At 40.1% G+C, this 26474-nt stretch overlaps 2 protein-coding genes across 3 annotated transcripts in view; one reads left to right on the top strand and one right to left on the bottom strand.

Annotated features, from left to right (window-relative positions):
• tmem178bb (transmembrane protein 178Bb) overlaps positions 1-14110 on the top strand; it is a 180106-nt gene extending 165996 nt beyond the window's left edge. Inside the window, exons 4-5 of the mRNA XM_049567119.1 lie at positions 1051-1188; positions 8444-14110. Coding sequence (XP_049423076.1) covers positions 1051-1188; positions 8444-8694 — 389 coding nt within the window. The 3' untranslated portion in view covers positions 8695-14110. The remainder of the gene's footprint in view (positions 1-1050; positions 1189-8443) is intronic.
• A 4221-nt stretch (positions 14111-18331) lies between these two features.
• The window catches only part of cnot4b (CCR4-NOT transcription complex, subunit 4b), a 49017-nt gene continuing 40874 nt past the window's right edge, over positions 18332-26474 (bottom strand). For both annotated transcript variants that reach the window (XM_049567075.1, XM_049567074.1), the window contains exon 13: positions 18332-21322. In XM_049567075.1, the coding sequence (XP_049423032.1) occupies positions 21036-21322 (287 nt within the window). In that variant the 3' untranslated portion in view covers positions 18332-21035. The remainder of the gene's footprint in view (positions 21323-26474) is intronic.

Below are 26474 nucleotides of genomic sequence, written 5' to 3' on the forward strand. Positions count from 1 at the left end.
ATTTAGGAACAGCTCTTTATCTGCAAAATAATCCTCAACTTCAACCTTTCTCATATTTTTTGTCTTTTACAAGAATTTCTTGATCTGTCATGTATCATAACTCTTCTCTTGCTGTGTACCAACAGACAACTGGGAGTCAGTGTGAGTCTGCCTGAGAGACAGAGACGGAGAGAGAGAAGGAGAGACAGACAGTCCCTCCAGGATGTTGCAATGTTGCAAAAAAAACAACAACTGCAAAAACAGTTGCAGTGCTGTGCTGCAGAGCAAATTATTGCATTGAGGCTGACAACAGCAAGAACTCTTCACCAGCTATCAGCTGAATTCACAGGTGTTGGCTGAATTTGTGCTTATTGTAAGGATCGCAACGTCCAATATCTTGGAGGGACTGAGGAGAAGAGCCCCTCACAGAAGCGGTCTTTTAAACACTGCATCGAACCGCAGCAACAGCTCATCGCTGATGGCAGCAATCAGTCGAAAAAAAATAAATCACTAAATGCAGCTTTAAAATTTGGGCTTCAATCATAATGTCCACAGCAGGGTAATGGCAGAGCAGAATACCTCCTTAGGTCCAAGAGAATCAGGTCAGCACTCTCTGAGATGTGGCATCTCAGTGCTGTAAAAGTGTGTCTGCAGTGTAGTTTCTGTTTACAGTGGCTTCATTGGAGGCTAATTATGATTTCGTGAAACATAAGAACAGATTCTCTCTGACCTGTGAGGACAGCTGGATGTGTGGAGCTGGTTTTGTGTCAGTTGGACTTAGGGCGTGGGAGTTTTTGCAGCGCTACACCACTGTGTCAAAATGCATCATCTGCACAGTGTTCATTAGCACTGGACCAGTGTGTCTGTGCCTGACACTGCTGGTCTTTATGGCCTGGAGGGGCTATTCTGTTGTATTCCTGTTGGCAGGAAGTGTGTAAATGTACATTTCAGCAGGGCTGATTATCAACCTCCCATGTGTGTTATGTTTTGTCTCCTCACAGCTGCAGTATCCTGTTCCGGTAACTTGTTATTCTAGCGATGTTTAACATCCCTCCTTTTGTGTTTCCTCAGACTTGCGGCGGATGACAGCAGGTTTCATGGGCATGGCCGTGGCCATCATCCTGTTCGGCTGGATCATTGGCGTGCTCGGCTGCTGCTGGGACAGAGGCCTGATGCAGTATGTGGCTGGCCTCCTCTTTCTAATGGGAGGTGCGTGACACACACACACACACACACACACACACTCCTAATACTGTAAGAAACAAATTAAGAAGATTCAAGAAGCATGCATTTTTATCATTCATACATTAACTTTGGATTTATTTAGTCATTTCCCTGGTGGTAATGGACTTCCATAAATCAGCCCGGGGCATTTTTCTACTTGCACATGGATAAATTGCTGTTACAAGAACTGTAGTGTAATCATCTCACTAAGACATGCTACAAATATTTCAAAAGTTTTCTGATAAATGGTTTTAATTGAGTTCCTTTTTTCCTGTTCTTTCTGAGACAGAGATGTTCAGATGATAACAGTCTCACATCCATGTGTCAAAAGAGCTGGAGTCAGGATGTGGTCAGCTTAGCTTAGCATAAAGACTGAAAGCAGGGGGAAACACCGAGCCTGGCTCTGTCCAAAGTTCAAAAATATACCTGTCACCACCTCTAAAAATCCCTGATTAACATGTTGTATCTGAGAGGAAATGACATCCAGAGGTATTGCAAATAAACAGTTCTTAAGCTTAGTGTAGGTGGAGAAGTTAGTCGATAAAAGGTATATGCCAACAGAAGTGCAATGAAAAGACACTGAGTGGACCAATACTGACATACAGTCATGACGTACCATCACTGCATACAGTAGGTCAGTGCAAGTTTTCTTTGTTGTCTCTTCCTTTGCGAACTCTTCCAAGAGCACAGAGATGTGATATTGTGCCAGCAATACCTTAGAAGACTTTGAAAAGACTTTTTCTTGTGTTTTATAAGTCCGACAGCCTCTCACATTGAAAGACAATGGGTCTCATTCATGAAACGTGAGCAGAAGGAATTTGTGTGTATTTTGGCATTCATTAATTTGTTAGTATCTGCTCTTTTAGTAGTTACAAACAAAATCTACTCCTGCTTCTGACGGCTCATAGTGCTTGTGTGAATAAGGATTGTACATAAATATTGCTTATTAGAAATCACAATTTTAATTTGTATTGTGCTTTGTTTTGTTCACAATACACAGATGCCGTTGAAACAGGCAAGTTAAACATGACAGAATATTAGAAATATTACATATTTAGCTAAATTAGTTGGCAGTTAGCAGATTTAAGCTTCGGATTTGATTTTTTAAATCGACTTAATACATGTGTTTTTTTTTACTGTTCTGACTTGAATCAGTCAGGAGAGAGAACTTAACAAATTTATCTTCTGTTTGAGTGCGAGACTGTGAGACCCACGTTACTGACCAAACACTAAGCTATCAGTGATGGCTGTCATATAGTGATTTAACACTTGATGTAACACGTCAGCACCTTACCTTCTGAGTTTGCTTATTCCTGACAGAGACTGGGAGGAGCCTGCTCATATAGCTGTTGTGGGTTTTTTATGTGTGTGTAGTTATGCTTTTTTGTTTGTTTGTTTGTTTGTTTGTTTTTTTCATCAAGTTTCATATCAAACCATTTTCAGTGAACTTCTTGGATGGTTCATACAACAGTTAACAGCATCTGTTACCTCCTTCCAGGCCTTTGATTTACCTGTTCCTGTCACACCACAGGGATGTATGCTAATTGTTGACTAGCAGAAGTGTGCTGTCAATTTACGATTGATTGTCATTTACAAACATACACATTTGCCTACGATAATCTTCATTCATTCATCTTCTAACTGCTTCATCCTCTTGAGGGTCGCGGGGGGGCTGGAGCCTATCCCAGCTTACGATAATCTGTTTTTCAAATTTTGCACTTTGGGTTTTGTCGACTCAACTTGCAACCAGCCTCCACTGACTACCTGTGCTATGTTATTGGGAGGAGACGTTGGGAATAAGATGCAAACGGTTTCAAAAATTAACATTCTCAGTATAATAAGTGCTGGTTGGTGGATCAGATACAAGCCGAATTAAATACTGACTCTTGTTCACTCTGCATGTCCACCAGTTTCTCCTCCTTTACCACAGTACAAGAGAACTGAGACTTGTTCTTGTGCCTCCCCGGAGTCCCCTCAGTGTTTGCTGTCTACCTGGTTTGCTGCTTCCTGTTTGGTGCATAGAGCACAGCTTTTGGCTGTTGACAGTGTTCACATCATTGAAGTTCTCTATTTGCCTGAGCCAAGACTAAAAACTCACAGTAATGTTCAACATGTTCAAAACGTCAGTGAGAAAAAGACAGACTTAAGCTTGGTTTAATGACCACCTTACACCAAATTATCAAGATCACAGCAATGTACAACAACTGAGGGAAACTCTTAGTCTGACATTAGAAATTTGTATGTGACAGTGAAATCACTTGAAAAGCCATTTTTGTTTTCCTTCTTTTGACTGGCACTTTTTTAATTACATGATCTCGTTGCGCCCTCTTCTTCTGCAATGGCAACTGACTGGAGAATTAGAGCCACCTACTGCTTGATGAACCAGTACCCAAATATTCTCACAACAATAGCAGATGGAAAAGCACATAAATACACACTTTCTTTAGAAGATTTTCGAAAGTTTGTTTTAAAATTGTTTAGGATGGAAGCCCCACTTATGTCTCAAAGTAACAACATACTGACAGCTGAAACATTATCCAACTGTGAATTCATCTTCAACACCTCTAATGACTTTGACCTCCATTACAAATGTTCATACTGCTCGCCAGCACTTCATGACCAGCTGTGTGTTCTCATCAGTGTTGATGATAGTGATTTATATTGAGGAATGAAAGAGTAATGTACAGCCCCTTTCCCACTGCACAAAAAACCCACTTACATCTGGCTTTTTAGTGTAATGGGAAAGGTTTTAATCAGCATTCGTACCCAGGTCAAATGATTCCGCAGTAGTCACGGGTATTTATCACCTCTGGTTCCAATTTGCATCGATGGAAAGACAACACCTGGTTAAACGTGCTAATTTTAGCTCCTTTACTGGAGAGATGCAATGACGCACCATCACAAAATACCGTCCATCTCTGCCCAAACAGCGCTCAAACACTGATCTACATTAGTCTTCACCCAGTTTGAAAGAGAGACCACAAAGTTTTCATAGGCCTCCATGCTCCTCTCTACTGTTTACCTGTTCTCTAGCCTGCCCGTGACGTCAAACGTGACACAGCCAAACAAAAAAACAAAAACAAAAAAACCCACATACAGAAAGTCATGCTCATCTGCTGCAGAGCCGTGTACACAGCTCTGGTCTACTGGCAATGAGAAATATAGCCTATTTTTAGCAGGTTGACACATGCTTAAAAAAGACGCATGGGCTTTTTAAAGCTCCCGAGCGTGCGCGCACGTGTGCGCGCTCACACACACACACACACACACACACACACACACACACACACACACACAGACATACACAGCCCTGTATGTCCCACTGTCAGTAGTAACTTCACACACACACTCTGATGTGCTATGTGCTGCACATTTCTGGGTTGGCAGGAGACAACTGCACACTCAATTATGATGGGCTTTGGATTAGTGCTGCTGTGCCCTACAGTTGTATAATGAACAGGCAATTAAAAAGTCAATTATGTTGCTTGGCAATAAAGGCCCAAGAAATAGGCTAGGTCAGTTTGCAGTGGCCAAATCACTGCAAAGCAGCCCACAGGGTCACAGAGCTCCCAAAATGAGGCCAAATGTAGAGCTCCAACTGCTTCTACTAAACACAGCCCAAAGTAGACGAGTCATTCAGATGAGATAAAGTGGACAGATTATTTACATATAGCAAAATATTCAAAGTAAGGGATGTCAGTGGTTTGGTGGCATGTTCTCCTCGTGATCTCCTTAAGTTTTGCCCATAGCTTGTGTTTTTGTGGTGAAGCATAGAGGTCTTTTTTCTGGAAACATAATTTTACTCAAAGATCAGGGACAGATCCAGCAGGGGGAGAACAGTGAGACACATTTGTCCACCAGCAATGGACCACAATGCAACGCAGACACTGCAGAGTGATGGAGGAGTTGGGGTTATATCAGGCAGCCAGGGCTCTGGAAGTAAAAGTCCTCCTCACAATGCAGAGACAGTATCAGGTGATTCATTTGCAGCACTTGAAACTTTAATGGTTGAATCATCAGTACAAACAATGAGACACTTGGCTGGCAAGATTCTGCAAATACATTTTGCAGGAAACATAATGCCATCAGGATTAAATGTTTTATTAACATAATGAGAAAATGTTTATTTTTGGTCAATGCCAACACAAAAGGGACATTTCTTGTAAATTTCTAAATCCCTCAACCCAGCAAGCATACTGATTGGGCAGGTGAGAAATTTGGCACAGTTTCAACTTCTCATTCAAGCTCTCTTTTTTTCCAGCCCAGTTGCCAGAGGAAAATGTTGGTATTGTACATTCTGCAAACCACAAATATGTTACATGTGAACATTTCATATGTATAATTTAAGTGTTTCTAAAGTGAGGTATTATATGTGCTGACTTTGTCATTGGGAGGTGGAGGGGATGGTGGACAATGTGGCAAGAACCCTGCCAAGCTGCCAACCACTTTTCGAGACCAACAAACAGCAAAACCAGTTGTGTTTTAGTGACTCGTCATGGTTGTTTGAGCAGCTTTTTAGTCAACAAATGGGGTTGTTTTTAGGGACCAATTGCTGTTTTTCCACAGGGGACAGTGGCACGAAAAGCAGTTGGTTTTTACTGAGACACTGGTGCATTTTCTGCTGGGATTGTGCCACCAAAACCAGTTTTTTTAGGCCCAGTTTTTTTCTGGAGCTTTTTTTCATGTGAACAATTAAGTAAAGAGCAACAAGTACAACATCATGAATACCTTCAAAAGGAGATTCAAAGAGACAGTCTCAAAGTGTGTGCCACTGTCCCCATTTGTGTCTATGATGGCAGGCTTTTCACCCTCACATTTTAGGCAACATACTCCCAAAATGTCCCCTTTGAGGTTAGGGGAAGGTGGCGATCTTGGTTAAATATAGAAAAGATCAACACTGACTTGTGTGCATTGACTTGTTCAGTATTTACCAAAGCCATCATCTATGCCTTTATCTAACAAAGTGTTTCAGTAGCCTTAACGTAACCCGGGACAAAGGACCTGGACCCACATCTCTAGCGTCAAAGTCCTGTGCTTTTTATGTCCAACCATCAACCTTGACCTCCTCTTTATGAATTCTCTGCAGTATAAGAATGTCATGGATGTGGCCTGTGAACGTAATCCAGGCAGCAATAGGGATCAATCAAGGGAATAACATAAACATATTTTGTAGGAGACAACATTGGATATTGGTAGGATGTGAGATGGCCAGTTCACTACACTCAAGGTACTAACTAGAACCAGAAAGGGTTCTTTGGCTTGTCCCCACAGGATAATCTTTTGATGTATAAAGAGACCTGGATACAACACTAGGGGCAGAACTCAGTTCATTCCTATGAAGGTTGCTCAGTGATGCATGAAGTCAAAAATGTTCAGCTGCCACATATAAAACTACCCAGATGATTGACTTTGCTTCTGTATTATTGGGTCCATAGAGCAAGCGCCACTAGTGACATCCTCCGGTCGAGGCAGCTACCTCTGGTTTAGCTCTCTGCTAACTTAAATGGGGATAAAATGATTTAATAGACTTTATAAATGTTTCTGAAGCAAATGGATCAAATCCTGATAGTGAAATCCATTTCATGAGGGTTATGACATATGACACATGTATCCGCTGATTTAAAGACATCTCTTTCCCAATGTAAGTCAATGGGAAAAAGGGGGTTTTTTTGGGGGTTTTTTCATGCGATGGACTCAGGAGTTGTAAATCCACTGTTTGGCCACTACAAAAGTTGGCTTTAAAGCCTGACGCACTTCCTGGGGGCTTGGGAGGACCCTTTTTGGTTCCAGATAAAACCTTTATAAAGGTTCCACCTTGAACCCTTTAAGACGGTTCTACCTAGAACCCAACATAAAGGTTTAAGCCTAGAACTACCTGTAAAAGGTTCCACCCAGAACCCACTATGACAGGCTTTACAGAGAGCCCTTCTATTCTGTAACCACCCAGGGGTTCAAACAAGAACCCTTTTATACTCCAAGGGTTTCATCTTAAATACATTACCCATAGTTCTCTCTCACACTAATCATGATTTTGGTTAATCAATCAATCAATCAATTTTATTTATAAAGCCCAATATCACAAGTCACAATTTGCCTCACAGGGCTTTACAGCATACGACATCCCTCTGTCCTTTGGACCCTCACAGCGAATAAGGAAAAACTCCCCAAAAAAACCCTTTAACGGGGGAAAAACGGTAGAAACCTCGGGAGGAGCAACTGAGGAGGGATCCCTCTTCCAGGACGGACAGACGTGCAATAGATGTCGTACAGAACAGATCAGCATAATAAATTAACAGTAATCCGTATGACACAATGAGACAGAGAAGGAGAGACAGAGACAGAGACAGAGAGAGATGCAGGGAATGACAGTAGCTTACAACAACATTAATGAAAGTAATAATATTATAGTTATAGTTCTGGCTATTGTGGTACAATATGTTGAAAGTATATATTAATATCTGGCAGTATACATGTGTGACAATAATCATATGTGTATAATAACAGTAGAAGTATGACTAATGATAACAGCAGCAGCAGGAGGCATCTGGCAGGACCACGGCAGTAGCACAACCACACATGTCACACTATCCAGGCACCGCTGCAATATGAGTTAACCTGAGAGACAGTGGAGCACAAAGGCTCCGGAGAAGAAGCCGAGTTAGTGACATCCAGAATGGCTGAGTTAGCAAGATGCAGTAATAGGACACGAGAGAGAGAGGAGGAGAGAAGGTGCCTGGTGTATTATAGGGGGTCCTCCGGCAGACGAGGCCTAAGTCAGCCTAACTAGGGGCTGGTACAGGGCAAGCCTGCGCCAGCCCTAACTATAAGCTTTATCAAAGAGGAAAGTCTTAAGTCTAGTCTTAAATGTGGAGACGGTGTCTGCCTCCCGGACCATAACAGGAAGATGGTTCCACAGGAGAGAAGTCTGATAGCTGAAGGCTCTAGCTCCTGATCTACTTTTGGAGACTTTAGGGACCACGAGTAACCCTGCGTTCTCAGAGCGCAGTGTTCTGGTGGGATAATATGGTACTATGAGCTTCATAGTGTTCATAGCACTCTTCAAAAAAGTGTTCCTCAGAAGCAAATGGTTCTGGTTGGAACCTCAACCCTTAAGGAAGAACCCTTATTTCTAAGAGTGTACCTGCTTTTCACCAGTAAGTTTCAGGGTCATCACAGCTTTGGGGTTTGGGTGCTCTTTCACCGTGACAGAGAATTGATATATCCTGTTCTGTCGTTGCAGGAACCTTCTGCATCATCTCCCTCTGCACCTGTGTTGCCGGCATCAACTTCGAGCTCTCCCGTTACCCGCGGTACCTGTACGGCCTGCCTGACGACATCGGCCATGGCTACGGCTGGTCCATGTTCTGCGCCTGGGGCGGCCTTGGCCTCACCCTCATCGCTGGCTTCTTCTGCACCCTGGCTCCCTCTGTCCAGCCAATACCCCGATCCACCTGCCCCAAGTCCCGACAGGAGAACGGCACCGTGTGCTAAAGCCGGCAGCCGTCAGACGACCAACTGAACCCACAGATTGACAACAAACAAACCATGTCTTCATACGTCATACTCATCTCCAGTGTCTCCTGGTTACAGATTTCTTTTTTATTTGTGCGTGTGTTTAAAAATGGGTGTCTTGATGATTTGCTATCTTGAAAATAACAGAAAAAAAACGGAAGAACTACAGAAATATTATCAAAAAAATTGAAGTTGTGCTTGTTTTGTTGTTGTGGAGCAGATGCTGAAATGGACCATGACTAAGAAAGGTTTCTAAGGAAATACATGGAGACACTGAAAGACTACATTTTGGATTGGTTATAGCAAAAGAGGGGCTCCATACCCCAAAAGGCGATAGACAATGGTGTTCAACCTGGAAATTTCTTCTATTAACTGGTCTACTGTGATTGTGGAGAACTCAGTGAATCGGCAGTATTGGAGGGAAACAGTTTGATTGTTAAGATCAAGTTTCTCATGGACTTGGCCTCTCGGAGCCCCCGTGGGATGATTCACAAGGGAATGGACCAGACATGAAACCACATGACCTGCTAGGCTTGGATCATGTTAAGTGGCCATTTGTTAACTTTCAGTATTCCAGCCCCTGAGGTCCCTCCGGTTACTCGGGACATGCTGGCAGTGAGGAGATCCAGGACCTCCACTGTTGTACATTATTGTACAGAATATTCCAGAGAAGTGACAACCAGGAACTGTCATGTTGGACCATTTTCATTCTCGTGTAGGTGCATTTCATTCCGTCTAATGATCCCATCTGCCATTTAGCATTTTATACATGCATTCTTCTTTTATTCAAAGTGTATTTTCCTTTTTACTGAGCCCTTCATGTTGTGAACGAACTGTCGACTGAGTGTGCGTTCAGAGCAAATGTTGTGTTTGTTTGACTTTTTCCATTCTAGTCATAGAGGTAAATGTGTGTGTATGAGTGTGTGTATGCGTGGGGACGGGTTGTTTTGCAGTCTCCATAGAAAAAAGTCGTAAAACATTACCATAATGACAAAGTGGAGCCCTGCCTTGAGGATGTATAAAGGCAGGAGCTTTGATGAACAGAGAGACATAATGGAGAGATGTAGTATCCTGTTTAACCTGACTGACTTCTGCCTCGTCATCTTTTCTGGAGATTCCCAGCAGACGTGGCAGATGAAGAAGAGTTTTTTTTAAAGGGGGTAGCATGTTCAGCTCTGTTCTCTGCTGCCCTGAGCAGCGATGGAAGGCTTAAGTAATTGCATCTGATGAGAACACGCTCCGACTTCTCTTCCTGGGATTCTGTGAAGCTCCGCTGCTTCTCCTCCAGCTCTTATTTTTCTTTCACCATCAGCCAAGACCTGGCAGGGCTTCCTGCAGGGCCTCCTCTCTCTGAGAGGAGGGTAAACAGTACAGTATCAAAGTACAGGGTTAAAAAGGGGTCACCTTACTCAGTCAAAACATGTCTAGACTGAAGAAGAAAAGCTAAATGTTCTGTATTTGCTAGATTCCTCGAGGCTGCCAATCGTAAGTCAGAACTCAAAATACACACTGGCATGGACTTGAATATTTCTATGCACATTAAGGATGATGATCATGTTGCAATAAATAGGCCATTTAAACTCTCACCAGGACCAATTATAGCAGCTAGTTGTGCAGGCGTTGACAGAAGGCACAGATATGGACATCCAGTCATCCAACAATGCAAAACAACAAAGGTAGTGAGACCATAGTCAGCGTTATCTTCCATTGGAAACATCCACGGAAAAACACAATTCGAAAACAAACCCTGAACTGTGATCTGTCTAAGAATAATTTTGGCTAATTACAACTCGGGTCTTATTTTACAGGCTCTTATGTCAGCATATAAAAACCTGGATATTCTTGGATATTCTACCTATAGTACACCAATACTGGGAAACTGTGGCTTGTATCCTGGTTTAATTTAGGGATGTTTTTTGGATCTGGGGACCGGCAAACAGGTCAACACCAGTCTAGCAGACCAGTGAGGTGTGGGAGTGACAGATATGGTTAACCTACTGTAGGTTTAATATATACTTGTTTAAAATAATGGATACAGTGACCAGGATGTCAACCATTGGTTTGTGGACTACCATTTTGAAGGCTCAAGTTTGGCATTTTGTCCGTCACCATCTTGGATTTTTGGAGCCAGAAGTGACCATATTTAGAGGACAGGGTGAAGCTAACCATAAAGCTAGCTTGGTAAGAATGGTTTCATTATAGCTATGGTTTATTGCAATAATGCTAATGCTGTTGCTAATTTTTGCTAGTGAAAAACAGGCTTAAAACCATTAAATGAAAATATACTTACGAAAAAACATAGCTTAGCGACTCCTTAGAAGGTCTTTTAATACGACCAAACACTGAACAAGATTTATTTAGGTGACCAAAACAAGAACAACATGAACTGAAAACACACTGAAATAGCGACAGCTACGATTACACCTTTACTCTGTGGAGCTGGAGTTATGGCATAGTTATGTAACCTATCAACATTGTCAGCCTGATAGCGACATGTCAGCAACCCACCTGTCACTCAAAGTGGTCATTCCCCTAATAATGCATAACTGTAAGCCTCAATAACATTTGAACGGGAGGGTTTAAGAGAAAATTCAGCTCCCCTTGCAGTTGTCATGTACTTGAAATTAGCTCCAAAGACCAGACACATTTATTTGTACTAGGCTGTAAACATGTTTATTTCTGCTGTAAAGTTGGCCATTTTAACATTGTGGTCTATGGAGACTGACTCGCTTTTGGAGCCAGCCTCAAGTGGCCATTCGATGAACTGCAGTTTTTGGCACTTCCACGTTGGCTTTATTTTTTCAGCCCCAGAGGATGCCCCTTGATGTTTTTATGTTTTAGCCTGTGTTCAGCAAAACACTGCCTTCATTTTAAATTAAGACAAATTTATATGATTTCTCATCAAGATTTAGTCCAGAGGACGGTGCTTTAGCTGCTAGTATGCTTCATCAGATGATCAGACAGCTTCAGAAACCCACTCCCCCCATACCCCTCCTATGTTACGCTCTTTAGCCCCTCTCCAGTGGCTCCCTGTGGCTTTGACAAAAAATCTTATGGAAATGAATAACCATTATTTTGTAACATTTTAATTTTCACTTATTGTTGGTAGGCCTAAAGGGATTCTTAAATTCTCCAGGTGTAAAGCTGGTAGCCATACACCAAATTAAAAAAGTGTGTTAACATTCATCAACTAAAATGTGTGTCATGTTTCTACAGCCTGGTGCCCTTTCCAAAGCATCAAATAATCATAAATAACCTAAAATCTTGTAGTAAAACAAATTAATGAATAGTCGCTGAGATATTTATAATGTTGATAGGCTAATTTAGTTACCTTAATTACAATGCTCAATTATGCTTTGTGGCTCTGTACAATTTTTGGGGGGAGGTGGGGAGCGAAAATACCTGTATAACAGTAAAGGTCCCCGACCTAGAGAAAACAAACAAAACTTAAATAAAATCAAATGTATTCTACAGACTACAGATGAAAAATGTCCTTTAGAGCTACCTTGTAATGTCCTCTAAATCTTAAAAAACAACAATGACAAAATAAATACTTTAACTTTAAAATTAAGCCTCAAATTAAAGTGTTTGTGAGGCAATGCAATACATCTGTAGATACTGTCTATGTGATAATATCTTTACGCCCCAGTAGCCAACACTACTTGAACTGGCACTGGTTTATATCTGCATTAACTGTTGGCTTGTTTGAAACCTGTCTGATCCTCTCACTGTTTCTTGACTCATATGACCGTCACTGTCTTCCCACATGAATAGAATTTAATCATGAACTGATGGCTTAAGCGAAACAAATAAGACCCAAGTTGTATCAAACCAGAGTTAACCTTTAATAACTGAAACTCCCCGATTATCGGCTGCTCCCGTGCAACACACACTGGTGCCCTTGTGGGCAGTTACATCCCATACCATACATATTAATCAACATCTGGCTCTGTAAAGGTGGTCGCTGTAGAATTGGCTGTATGCACAGATATCTCAGAGGTAGAAATTTTGTGGTTTTCAATTTATTCAGTAACATTAGAGATAAAAAATAAAGTAGTTTTTTGTCTCCAAATTGAATTGATGGTGACACTGTTGTGTTTGTGGGGTCTAAGGAAAAATCTACTGGGGGAGTTGGAGGGAGATTGGAGCCGAGTGTTTCAGTGACAGCTGCTATGTGGGTTAACGTATTTGTCACAGCTTCTTCAGTTATTAACAGCCCCTTCAAAGGGTTCAGTGAAAACCACTCACCCTCCCGTACTGAGCTACACCCCAGCTAGAGAACAGGGTAATGAGATATGACAGTCAGTGTTTTTAATAATAATGTCATTGTTATCTGGAGACATCAAACATGGTTTTCTGGTGATCAGAGATATCATTTCCTCATTATATGGGGATAATCATGTTTTATTCAAGTCAGTTTCATCATGGAGCCGTTCCTCCGAGAGGCTTCTCAGACCAGAGCGGAGCATCTGTGACAGATCATAAACTGTGTAGACGGGCCAACACATATTCTTATAATAACATTATCCTACATAATGAAATAATAAAGTCATCATCGTAAATTAACCGTTTCAAAGCCCTTTGCTGAGATAATGAAATATCGAACCATTATATCTGATAACGGTCTCGTAAGGTAAAGATTAGCATCACACAAAAATCAAAAGAAAATTAGATAATTAAGTTGCAATCTCAACATAATGGACCAAAAAAAAAAAGATCAGCAACCACTGCTGGTCGTTAATCCATATGAGTCATAGGTCGTCTTACAGGTTCAATGAGGCCAGAGTCTTTCTTTGCCATCAGGGTATATTCTTTCAATAAGAGAAGGTCCCGTGGACACAAGCTGATAATGCAATTGAGCATGAAATTACTTTAACTCTACTGGACTTCAAGAGCTGTGCTGCTTAAACCTTCCTCAGAAGAGTACTGCACACACACACATATACACACACACACGGATAGTAACAATATGAGGAGAAGTCGGGTGTTTGGAGCGAGGGAGGAGTTATGAAGTAAGATAATGTTCCTTAACATAAAGTTGTACATGGGCCCAGCTGATTAAGGCTTAGCCTATTGATCACACCAAATTTAAGACCGAATCTTAGTCTGAGATGTGAACGTCATACGATAACAGAGGCTTTGGGAAAAAATAACATTATGCGTTTGTCTGAGCTCCACAGTCTGGATGTGAAAGTGCCATGTAGTAATTAAACACTAGCTGGCATTATTAGCAAACTTATGATTGATTCTAAATCATCATAATCACAGTCCTTGATTTCTTTCCATTCTTGAAGCCAGGAAACAGACAGAGAGGGTCTGGTTGTAGTCACATCAGGAGGATTAGATAAAAAAGAATATGCGAAAATGATTTTATGGAGCAGATATTTGTGGATTTTGCTCTCATGATAATAAATTGTGCGTTCAGGATAAAAGTTATTATCTTATGTCATCAAAGGTAATAAAACTTGTTTCCAAAAGATAATTAACTTGTTCCCACAAGATTATAACTTTTGTACACAAGACAATAGCTTCTTCCAACAAGATAATAACAAGTTAATTAACTTGTTCCCCCTCAAACAATAACTTGCATGTTAAGGATTAAAGTTATGGTTACAAGATAATTTACTTGTTAACACAAGATAACTTGTTCACAAAAGATAATTAACTTGTGTGCACAAGAAAATAACTTGTTTCCACATGATAATAAATTGTTAGCACAAAATGATTAACTTGGTACCATAAGATATTTCATATGTTTCCATAAGATTACTTGTTCCCAAAAGATAATAACTTGTGCGAACAAGATAGTGATTATAAGTAGCTCCCACAAAAAAGTAACTCGTTCCCACAGGATAATAACTTGTTTCCACAAGATAATAATTTGCACAAAATAATTTACTTGGTACTATAAGATAATTAATTTGTTTCCATAAGATAACTTGTTCCTAAAAGATAATAACTTGTGCGAACAAGATAGTGATTATAAGTAGCTCCCACAAAAAAGTAACTCGTTCCCACAGGATAATAACTTGTTTCCACAAGATAATAACTTGTTAGCACAAAATGATTAACTTGGTACCATAAGATATTTCATATGTTTCCATAAGATTACTTGTTCCCAAAAGATAATAACTTGTGCGAACAAGATAGTGATTATAAGTAGCTCCCACAAAAAAGTAACTCGTTCCCACAGGATAATAACTTGTTTCCACAAGATAATAACTTGTTAGCACAAAATGATTAACTTGGTACCATAAGATATTTCATATGTTTCCATAAGATTACTTGTTCCCAAAAGATAATAACTTGTGCGAACAAGATAGTGATTATAAGTAGCTCCCACAAAAAAGTAACTCGTTCCCCACAAAATAATAACTTGTTCCCACAGGATAATAACTTGTTTCCACAAAATAATAACTTGTTCCCACAGGATAATAACTTGTTTCCACAAGATAATAACTTGTTAGCACAAAATGATTAACTTGGTACCATAAGATATTTCATATGTTTCCATAAGATTTCTTGTTCCCAAAAGACGTTAACTTGTTCCCACAAGACGTTAACTTGTTCCCAGAAGATAATAACTTGTTCCATCAGAATAATAACTTGTTCCCACAGGATATTGACTAGTTCCAACAAGATAATACCTTTTTTCCCCCACAGGATAATAACTTGTTCCTACAAGATAATAACTTGTTTGCACAAAATAAATAACTTAATAAGATAATTAATTTGTTTTCATAAGATAACTTGTTCCCAAAAGATAATGTGCACACAAGATGTGATTGTAAGTAGTTCCCACAAAATAGTAACTTGTTCCCATAAAATAGTAACTTGTTCCCACAGGATAATAACTTGTTTCCACAAGATAATAACTTGTTCCCACAGAATAATAACTTGTTCCCACAAAGTAATAACTTGTTCCCGCAGGGTGATAACTTATTCTCACAGGATAATAACTTGTTCCCACAAGATAATAACATGTTCCCTTGGGATCATAACTAGTTCCCAGAAGATAGTAACTTGTTCCCATGGGATAAATTAACTAGTTCCCACAAGATAATAACTTGGGCACACAAGATTAAAAAAAAAACAACCTTTCAGGACTTTAGGGGCACTGTACTGTTACATTTTTGTTTCATGTCAAGTTTTATTTCATAATGTCCTAATGTTTTTCAGTGAGAGGCAAGAGAGCAAATGAATAATGGAATAATATTTCATCAGAATGAGTTGAGATAAAAAAAAATTAAAAAAAACATTTATTATCTTTTACACCTCAAACCTACCTGGAAACCCAATAATTTGCTAGGTCATGTCAGGTCAGGCAGCAGAACTCAATTAACATCTATTTATTAATTTCTGTCAGCTAAGAGGAGGATTATTCCCCAGTCTCTGATTCCTTTAGTCCCACCCTGTAACTACATTACACCCTACAAGAGGGCAAAAAAGCACTGACAACGGTTAAATACCTGCAACATCCCCTTGTTCACAGACACATATAAAATCCTTCTTGTCACACATGGAGTCAAATTTAACGTCAGAACTAATACAAGCTGAGTTAGCAGTGAAGCACGCAGGCTTGGACTTACAGTATGTCAGAACATGGACATTCCAGGGACAAACATTAAACCATGACTCACTCCCACACAGCAGGACTCACTTCCAGCTACGAATCATCTGCGTCAGAGCTAACTGATGAAGAAACACAGAACCAGAGCTGAGGAGGTTTCAGGACAGAGATACTTCAACTTCCATTGTGGACAGATGGTAAAAAACTAAACGGATCCATCAACCTTTAACATCAGTAATGTGTCTGTTGAGTAAACATAAAATAGGAGAAAAAAAAAGGAAATGTTCAACTGTGGAATGTAAAATCACAACAAAATAAATTTCATCGGTGTGTTTACTAATGCTGTTGGTTGTCGTGCATGTTGGTGAATGGAATGTGAAACAGCAGAGTTTTTGGTAAATGGTCTGTAAAAAAATAACCAGAGAATGGAAAAATTCCTTCACAGAGGCAAACCAAGAATCCTTCAAAAATGTTTTCACATAGCTAGCGGAGGAGTTTCTCTTCATCAACGCAGACAGAGACGTGGCTGCCCTCAGATGGCTTCCTGCTGATATGAATAAAGATCGTCATGTCTAACTTAATATATCAGAAACAGAGCCTGCTTAATGAATTGAAATATCATCTTTAAACTCCATGTTGTCTGCTTGTTTGGAAATTAGCAAAAAAAAAGAGGAGTGATTTTTGTTAAAAGTGTGACCATGTCACTAGTGAATATCGGCCAGGCACAGTATGAGCGCATAATTTGCTCTTGACATTATTGCAAGCTGCTGCCTCCTCAGCTAGATAAAGTTAATTGGCCTACAATGAAATCATTTGAGGTCTGTCTCCTCAAATGCCTTTACAGGAAATGTGGCCACAGTGGAACCCATCAGAGGCTCTCGCTAGATGCTTCTAAAAGGGAACATGAGGCCAAATGAGCTCAAACCCAGTTCCCACATGGATGAGGAGAACTGGTTCTGACTGGAGTGTCAAAACCGGTTTGTTATGACTGATTTGTTTCCAGACTGGTTTGCAGACTCAGTTTAACAGCAACCAAATTGTAAGAAAAAATCTCTGCAAACCCACGGATATCTAACATTTGTATGTTCTCATGAATCAGATGGTTTTCGTGTGGTTAGGTTTAAGCGCACAAAACACTTCATTATGGTTAGGAAAAGATCATGTTTTGGCTTAAAATACCTGGTTTTTGGGCATTATCCCAACGGAAAAAGCAGAGATGTGTCTTTAAAAAAAAAAAACAACTGTTTTCAAGATATTATCATGGCAAGAAAAGAAAATGTCTTGATAAAAACATTTGCGTTTTGTGGCAGTACCGCATCAGCAAAACCAGGAATGTCTAAAATAAAACAACTGCTCTTTGTTGCACTATCCTGGCAGGAAATGCAGCTGTGTTGCAGTAAGAAACAGATGCTTTTCTTTTGCATTATCACAGCAGGAAAAGCAAGAATTTCTCTGTAGAAAATGGTTGCTTTTTGTAACACCATCCTGGCAAGAACAGCAGCCATGTATAGGTAAGAAAACACAGCAGCTTTTCATGGCACAAACCTGGCTGGAAAAGCAGGGATGTCTTAGTAAAAAGCTGCTTTTCTTGGCGCTATCCCATCAGATAAAGCCGTGATGTTTGTGAAAAACAGCCACTTTTCAAGGAATTTTCCTGACAAGAAAATACGTGATGTCTGTATAAAACAATTGCTTTTTGCGGCACTACCCAGGCAAGAAAAGCAGCAATGTCTTGGTAAAAAAACAGCAGCTTTTCATGGCATTATCCTGGCGGGGATCGCAGGAATTTCTCTGTAAGAAATGACCACTTTTTGTGGCACTATTCCAGCAGGAAAAGCAGAATCATGGCATAAGTCAGCTCAAACATGTCATTTTCACAACATTTATATGATACATGAAACATGCAAAGGCCAAGTATTCGTGGTTTACAGAAACATACTGCAGAACATTTTCTTTTGGTAATTAGGCTGTTGAGAAAAAAGAAATGTATGATCGGTGTGAAGCTTAATCCCACTGCGGAGAAGAAATAAGAACCAAACAACACACTTCATATTTTCTCTTTTATTTGATATTTAGTTTATGTTGCAGAACTCAGCTCTTCATTTTAGACACGTTTGAACATTGTGAAAACATGTTAGCCTGCAGCAGTCTTTATCCTCCAGAACACTGCTGAATTATGAAAGTTGTCAGGACCTTATGAAAAAGGTACAAATTAGAACCGTTAAGCTTTTTGATGAGAAAGGCGTACATGATGTACGCCTCACGACGGTTTGTGTTGGTCTGAAGCTCTACTATCCCAGCACACAGCGCCTAAAGAATCAACCAATATTCAGAAATGAAAAAGAAAACTGAGAGAGCCCTGTGAAATTCATACAAGAGCGCTTCCTGCTGCAGATCAGTCCAATTAAAAACTAATACTCTTTTCAAATGTTGTAAATTCTTCACTTTGATTTAAATGTCTAAAAACTGGCACATTCAACAAATGAAGAATAAAGTAAGAGCTTTCCTGTCTGAACAAATCACATGAGCACACAACAACAGTGACTGCCCTGAATGTCGGCATCACTCACGCAGTTGAGGCTTTAAGCTGTCAAATAAATCTGGGACAGTGGGCGAGGTCTCTGAAGACAGCTGACAGTGAGCGCCACACAGTGGCACTGACTGTGCTAAACCTGATCTGAGCTGAGATACTCCTGCCGCTGCCTCCAGCTTCAGCCCTCTGATACAGAGGTTTGGCCAACTCATCTGCTGGAGCACAGGGTGAATATCTACTCAGCAGCATACACACACTGTCAGGCGTTCAGTCTATGGAATCGACCCAGGCCCATTTACTGCTGTGTAAAAGATTAACAACAACTCATGCTTTCTGTCCATGTATGTATCCAGACACCCATTATCATATGAACAGAGCTGTGTGTACATCCATTTTGAAGTATATCCTGCCCTGTAGTGAAGACTAGAAGACAAGTGTATTAATAAAATTGCAGCCAGTTACCAGAGTAAAATGTTGGCATTGTACGATTCTGCAAACCATGACTACATTACATTTGTACGGTTCATACATATTATATCAACATTTCTAAAGTGATGTAGTTTATAAGCTGACTTGAGCTTAAGTGAATAACAAGACCACTGTTAAAGACAAACAACAAATACAGTTGATTTTTAGCAAATCACCGCAGCGTTTCCGAGGCATCGCTGTGTTACCAGCACTGATTGTACCCCAAAAGCGGGTATTTTAAGCCAAAATCTGATCTTTTCAAAACCATAATCAAGTGGTTTTTGTGCCTAAATCTACCCACATATTAACCACAGTGTAATCTCTAAAAGCAGATTCTGCGTAGGTATACAGAATCTGAAAGCCACAGGACAAGATTCTTCTAAGTGTACTGACTGAATCACATTTCAACAGTAGGTAAACTGAATTGAACCCACTGGCTATTGTCTGACAGTGATTTAGCTTTCTATCAGCATTTTTAAAAAATGATTTGCATTAATATGTAATATGTCTATTTATATAGATAAGCTGAAATGACCAGTGCACGGAAGAGTCTTTGACTCTCACCCCCAGAGGCTTATTGTCGTCAGACCGATATCCAATGGGTGACTGACCACAGCATTGTTGAAAGTTTCGACATATCAGCTACATTATAACACAAATGTAACTGTGTATCCGTGGTTTGTAGAAACATACAATGCCAACAATTATTCCGGTGATAGGGTTGTAGATTTGCATCTTCCCATCAAAAATAAGGCTTAGCTTTTTTTTTTTAGTTTCTTCATGATTCCTTTGATTCTGTGAATTCAAAGAGTATTCCATTGATTTAACATTGCACTTCTATAACACTGCCAGACTCACGGTGTTGTCTCTCATGATTCCAGGCATTCTTCTTTAAAAACAGGCTCCTACGTTACCCATGATGCAACAAAACGTGACAAACAAATTTTGATTGTAAAGATATTAAGGACACCAAATACTGCTTGTTGTTTCTATCTGATGGTTCAACAATGCCACTGGCCCAGCTTTTATTTTGATAGAGTAGAAGCAAGTCAAATAGAACAGGTGGCTTTCAGCTTGTGCTTAAATCACGTTTCCCTCATGATTCTGTCCCCTCTTGCACACAAATGGAATTATGCGCCCATGAATCGGTGCCTGTGTGCTCTCAAATGTTGACTTGCCCTCAAAATCGTTTTTTGCACTCAAAACTTTTGGCGTCAATATACCTCCATAGATGTGCAGTTTAAACCCTATCCTAGCTGGGCCATACTACACCCTGTTTCTTGATCAAAGGATCTGATTCTTAGATGCAGTTTGCTGTCTCTAAATAACTTCCCTCATGGGTTATCAGTAGACATGTTTTTTTTTCTTTATGAATTATCACAGATGTCAGCAGATTTTATTTCAGAGCATCTCTCTAACACACTTTCTCATGACTGTGGCTGATCACATGTAATTACAAATACTTTACAAGATTCAGTAAAATCTTCTGATTCTTGTTCTCACATAATACGCTTCTGTCCAATCAGTACTGTGTGATCATGACGCATTCAGTGTTGTGAAGTGTGGCTGGGGTAGCTCGCCTCGACCAACTACAACAACCAATCAGAAACCAAGAAAGACACAAGCTCAGAAGATCTGCTGGAGAAAGAAATTAAAATAATATATTATTTTATTAGCTGTTAATAGTTTTGTACTCTGTATCTGCTGATTCTGTGTGGTTCCAGGTGGTGATATTTGTGTTGACAGTTCCTAGTGGCGGTCGATACCGGCGCTCTGTAGCAGATCTGTCTGGGTCTGTGTTGGGGGTCTGAAGGCTGTCTGGAAGCCTGGTGGTGGGGAGTGGAACCGGCTGGTTGGGGCCGGGTAGTGTGCCCAGGCGGCTCTGTGGGGGGGTGGCTGGCTCCCGAAAGAGCCATTTTGTGTGGCGGAGCTGGGCGGGGCGTCCATTTCTGTGAGCGTCTGCAAGGACTTGAGCCAGTGTGGGGGATTGTCGTCTTGAATAGAGTCCACACCGTTGCCACTGGAGGTTGGGATCCCTACAGAAGAAAAGGCAACAGTACACTCATTGGAAGTGAAATCATTTTTAAACATGAACAAATGGTCTAACACCTTAATGCTCTAATGCTATCTACCAGCTTCAAATCTTTGGGATTTACTATTCTTAAATTCTAACAAACAAAATGAAAACAAGCCAGTAACACAGTATAACTATATCTACAAAGGATATGTGAGTAATGAGTATTTCACTAATTGCATTCCAATAACACTGTCAGACTCATGATGGACATTTAAAGAAAAGGACCCAAATTGAGGCAACAGAACCAGAAATACTGTCCTTTTAATTCCACACATACTTTTTCCTTATCCAAACCTGGTGCCTACATTACCCAGTTTTCTTAAATTGCATCATGTAGTTTGAAATATATCCATTGTATCTGCATGTCTGTAACATTTGCCTCTGACCTTTGTGATAACAGAGCTTTTTTAGCCTGAAATATTTGTTGTTTGTTTTGGTTTTGTGTTTTTGATCATTTTAACAGCAAGGTTAGCCAGTCAGCTAGCCTGGCTGGCTACTAAAATAAAGAAAAGCACCATCAAGTTCATGAAGGCAGTCACCACTACGGAGCTTTGCTGCTTGTTTGCATGAGACAGTGTACAGTGGCATGCAAAAGTTTGGGCACCCTGGCCAAAATCCACTGTGGTCTTCTACTGTGAATAGTTAGGTGAGTAGAAGATGAACTGATCTCTGAAAGGCAAGAAGCAAGATTAGAACATTACTTTTGTTCTGTACACTTGTGAAAAAAACAGAAAGGAGCAAAATGCAAGAGTTTGGGCACCAAAGACATTTGAGCTCTCACACTGCTTTTACCAGGGTCTCTGACAATAATTAGCTTGTTAGGGTTATGGCTTATTCATAATCATTGTTAGGAAAGGCCAGGTGATGCAAATTTCAAAACTTTATAAATACTCTGACTCCTGAAACCTTGTCCTAGCAATCAACAGCCATGGGCTCCTCTAAACAGCTGCCGAGCACTCTGAACACTAAAATAACTGATGAGCACAAAGCAGCAAAGTTTGACAGCAAAAGACCTGCAGAAAGATTTAGCAGACTCTGGAGTGGTGGTGTGCTCTTCTACTGTGCAGCAACACCTACAAATATACAATATGACACCTACAAATATGACCTTCTTAGAAGGGTCATCAAAAGAAAACCTTTCCTGTGTCCTCACCACAAAATTAAGCGAAGGATCATCTAAACAAGCCTGATGCTTTTCGGAAACAAGTCCTGTGGACTGATGAAGTTAAAATAGAACTTTTTGGACGCAATGAGCAAAGGTATGTTTGGAGAAAAAAGGATGCAGAATTTCATGAAAAGAACACCTGTCCAACTGTTAAACACGCAGGAGGATCAATCATGCTCTGTGGCATGGGGAACATTTTACAGGTAGAGAATGGAATGGAAGAATGGATTCAGTTAAATTCCAGCAAATTCTGGAAGAAAATATCACACCATCTGTAAAAAAAAGCTGTAGATGAAGAGAGGATGGCTTCTACAACAGGACAATGATCCTAAACACACCTCCACAATGGACTACCTCAAGAGGAGCACGCTGAAGGTTTTGCAGAGGCCCTCACAGTCCCCCGACCTAAACATCATTATAAATCTGTGGATAGAGCTCAAAAGAGCAGTGCATGCAAGATGGCCCAGGAGTCTCACAGAACTAGAAGCCTTTTGCAGGAAGAATGGATGAAAATCCTCCAAACAAGAAGTGAAAGACTTTTAGTTGGCTATAAAAAGTGCTTGCCAAAGGGGCGCTACTAAGAACTGACAGGGTGCCCAAACTTTTGTTTTAGGCCTTTTTCCTTTTTAGTTATTTTGAAACTGTAAAAGATTAAAACTAAGAAGTAATCTTGCTTAAAATATTAAAGAAATGTGTGACGTTTAACTTCATGCCATTTGGAGCTCAGTTCATCTTCTAATTACTCAACTACTCACAGTGAACACAATTTTGACCAAGGGTGCACAAACTTTTGCATGCCACTGTACATCAAGCATTTCTGTTTTTGGCAGCTCCTTCAAGCTCTGTATATAAAACAGAGCCATAGCAACCAAATGTTAGCTAAGCTCTGAAAATCAGCGTTTGTTTCTACATTGAGTTATTAGCAGATGTCTTTAATGGTTATCTAGGACATAATTAAAATTGATTATTAATGATCACTAAAACTAAAATACTATATCAGAAAACTAACAGTAAATAATATTAACAATATCTACAAAGCCAACTGTGAAAAGGAAAGTAACAAAAAGTTCTGTTATCACTAAGGTTGGAGGCAAAGGTCTCGTTACAGTAACAGACAACAATTCTTTTACAGTTAGCATTGTACATACAGTTAAGAGTATTTACCGTTCATTTCTGTATATAGCAGTTAGTGTTTTTGATGTTCAGAGCTTAGCTACCATTAGGTCGCTATGTTTTCTTGTTTTTTAATTGCTGCTTGGAAGAGCTGCCAAAAATGAAAGTGATGTACACTGTCTCGTAAAAGCGATGAAGAGAGCTGACCTATCTCCTCATAAACTCTTTGCCAAGTTGGTGATAACTCTCAGTGGGATTTTCACTGCAAGTAACCTCCTTCACATTACACATTATTTGATTCACTGTTGATAAAAAACTGGAATTAAAGCCTCTATTGTATGCCTTCGCAAACCAGTCAAGTTGCAGTTACAGTTTACATCCATGTCTGCCCTAGACTCATATGAATCCATGACAGTAGACAATGCTTCAACAGCGGATGTTGCTGCAAAGAAGCTGCATATTCTAAAACATGGACGCTTTACAGACATCTTCAACTACAATCAGCTCAGTTTCAATGTGGACAGTACACCCCAGATAAGTGTCACCAATTCAGCATCTGACCAAATGTCCCCCCTGCTGTTCCTAACTTATGATGTTGAATTAAGTCTTTTGTAAAATGAAGTTGACCATTGACCATTTGGACATAAAATGTCATCACTTTATCATTTATATCCCATTAGACATTTGTGTGAAATGTATGAAATTTCATCATAATTAGTGTATGAATTCTTGAGTTACGGTCAAAAACATGATTTGTGATGTCACAGTGACCTTTGACTACCACAATCTAATGGACATTTGTGCCAAACTTAATGAAAATCCCTCAACACCTTCTTGAGACATCATGTTTGTGAGAGTGAGACAGAGGCGATGTCACAGTGACCTTCACCTTGGACCACCAAAATCTGATCAGTTTATTGTTAAGTCCAAGTGGACGTTTGTGCCAAATCTGAAGAAATTCCTTGGAGGTGTTCTCTAGATATCGCATTAACGAGAATCAGATTTACCAGGTCACAGTGACTTTAATCTTTGACTACGATAATCTAGTCAGTTAATCCTTGAGTCCATGTGGGTTTTTTACGCAAAATTTGAAAAAATTCCCACAAGGCATTCTTGATATATCATGTTCATGAGAAGGGGACGACACTCAGATCTATGTCTCACTGACAGCAGGTGAATATGGACCAGTGGATTCACTCTGTCACTGCATCCAACAGGTCAGTGTGTGGATGCAAAACTACTTTCTCCAGCTAAATTCAGACAAGACTTAAGTCATTGTATTTGGTCCACAGAAACAAAGAGGAAGTGTCAGCAGTCACCTCCAGTCTCTCTCTCTAAAACCTACAAATCAGGCTAGAAATCTCGGGGTAATAATGGACTCAGACTTGAACTTTAACAGCCACATCAAATCAATAACATCAGCAGCTTTTTACCATCTAAAAAACATTGCCAAAATCAAAGGTATAGTGTCTAAACCTGACTTGGAGAGACTTATCCATGCATTTGTCTCTAGTAGGTTAGACTACTGTAACGGCCTGCTCACTGGCCTCTCCAAACGGGCTGTAAGACAGCTGCAGTACATCCAGAATGCTGCTGCTCGGGTCCTGACCAGAACCAGGAAGTACGAGCACGTTAGTCCTGTGCTCAGGTCTCTACACTGGCTTCCTGTGGCTCAGAGAATAGACTTTAAAGCAGCTCTGCTTGTGTACAAGTCTCTCCACGGCCTAGCACCAAAGTACATCTCATGTGCCATATGAACCATCTCGGACTCTGAGGACCTCAGGGACCGGCCTCCTGCTGGTGCCCAGAGTCAGGACTAAACATGGGGAATCAGGATTCCAGTTTTATGCAGCTAAAATCTGGAACAGTCTTTCTGAAGATGTGAGACAGGCCTCTACTCTGACAATGTTCAAATCTAGGCTCAAAACAGCTCTATTTCACTGTGCATATGACTGAAAGGATCTTATCTGCACTCTTCTCTTTTAAAGTTCATTTTATAATGATTATTTATGTTTTTATTTTGTATTGTGATTTCAATGCATTTTCTTGTTCTGTAAAGCACTTTGAATTACTTTGTGTACGAATTGTGCTCTACAAATAAACTTGCCTTGCCTTGCCTTGCCTACTACTACGGATGGACTACCAGAAAACATAATGCTTCCAGCTATCAGCAGCTTGGAGGCATAATAATAATATGTATAATTAGTGGACTTTTAATTAGTTAACTGACAAATATTTCATTAAAAATGAGGTATCCTGTGCTTCTCAAATCTACAAAGACAGTTGTAGTGCTCAGTTTTGAACATGATTATCATACAAAATTGAAGAGTTTTTAAAACTGGGTTACAAAATCATCACAGATAGAACAGGATTTAGAGTTCAAACACATAAACTACAGAGTGGGACGAGCCTGATTGGCCTGAAGGTGTTAAAGGCATCATGTCTTCGCATTGGGAGATACTATCCCACAGGCCAGCGAGGGAGGGAACAACATGGGTTGGGATTGGTGGGAATGGAGGAGTGTGCTACAGGACACCATAATAGAGAGGTATAAGTATCACTATAGTTGATTAATGAAAAAGCAAATATACTGCACAATCAAAGCAAATTGTGCCACCTCTAGCTACAAACAGAGCATCTCCATCCCAAAAAACAATGATCTCAAATACAAGTAGAATTAAGGGATTATCCTCACTTACACACAGAAATAAGGTCACAACCTACAGGCAGTAAAGAATTTATGACAGTGCTAAAAAACAACCTTTGCTTCCCTGTCCGAACTGGGAGTAGACTAAAAGCAGGGTGAGCTCATCCACAAGACCTCAGCAGTTGG

The sequence above is a fragment of the Epinephelus fuscoguttatus genome, linkage group LG22, assembly GCF_011397635.1.
Source record: "Epinephelus fuscoguttatus linkage group LG22, E.fuscoguttatus.final_Chr_v1".
In the NCBI taxonomy this organism is placed as follows: domain Eukaryota; kingdom Metazoa; phylum Chordata; class Actinopteri; order Perciformes; family Serranidae; genus Epinephelus; species Epinephelus fuscoguttatus.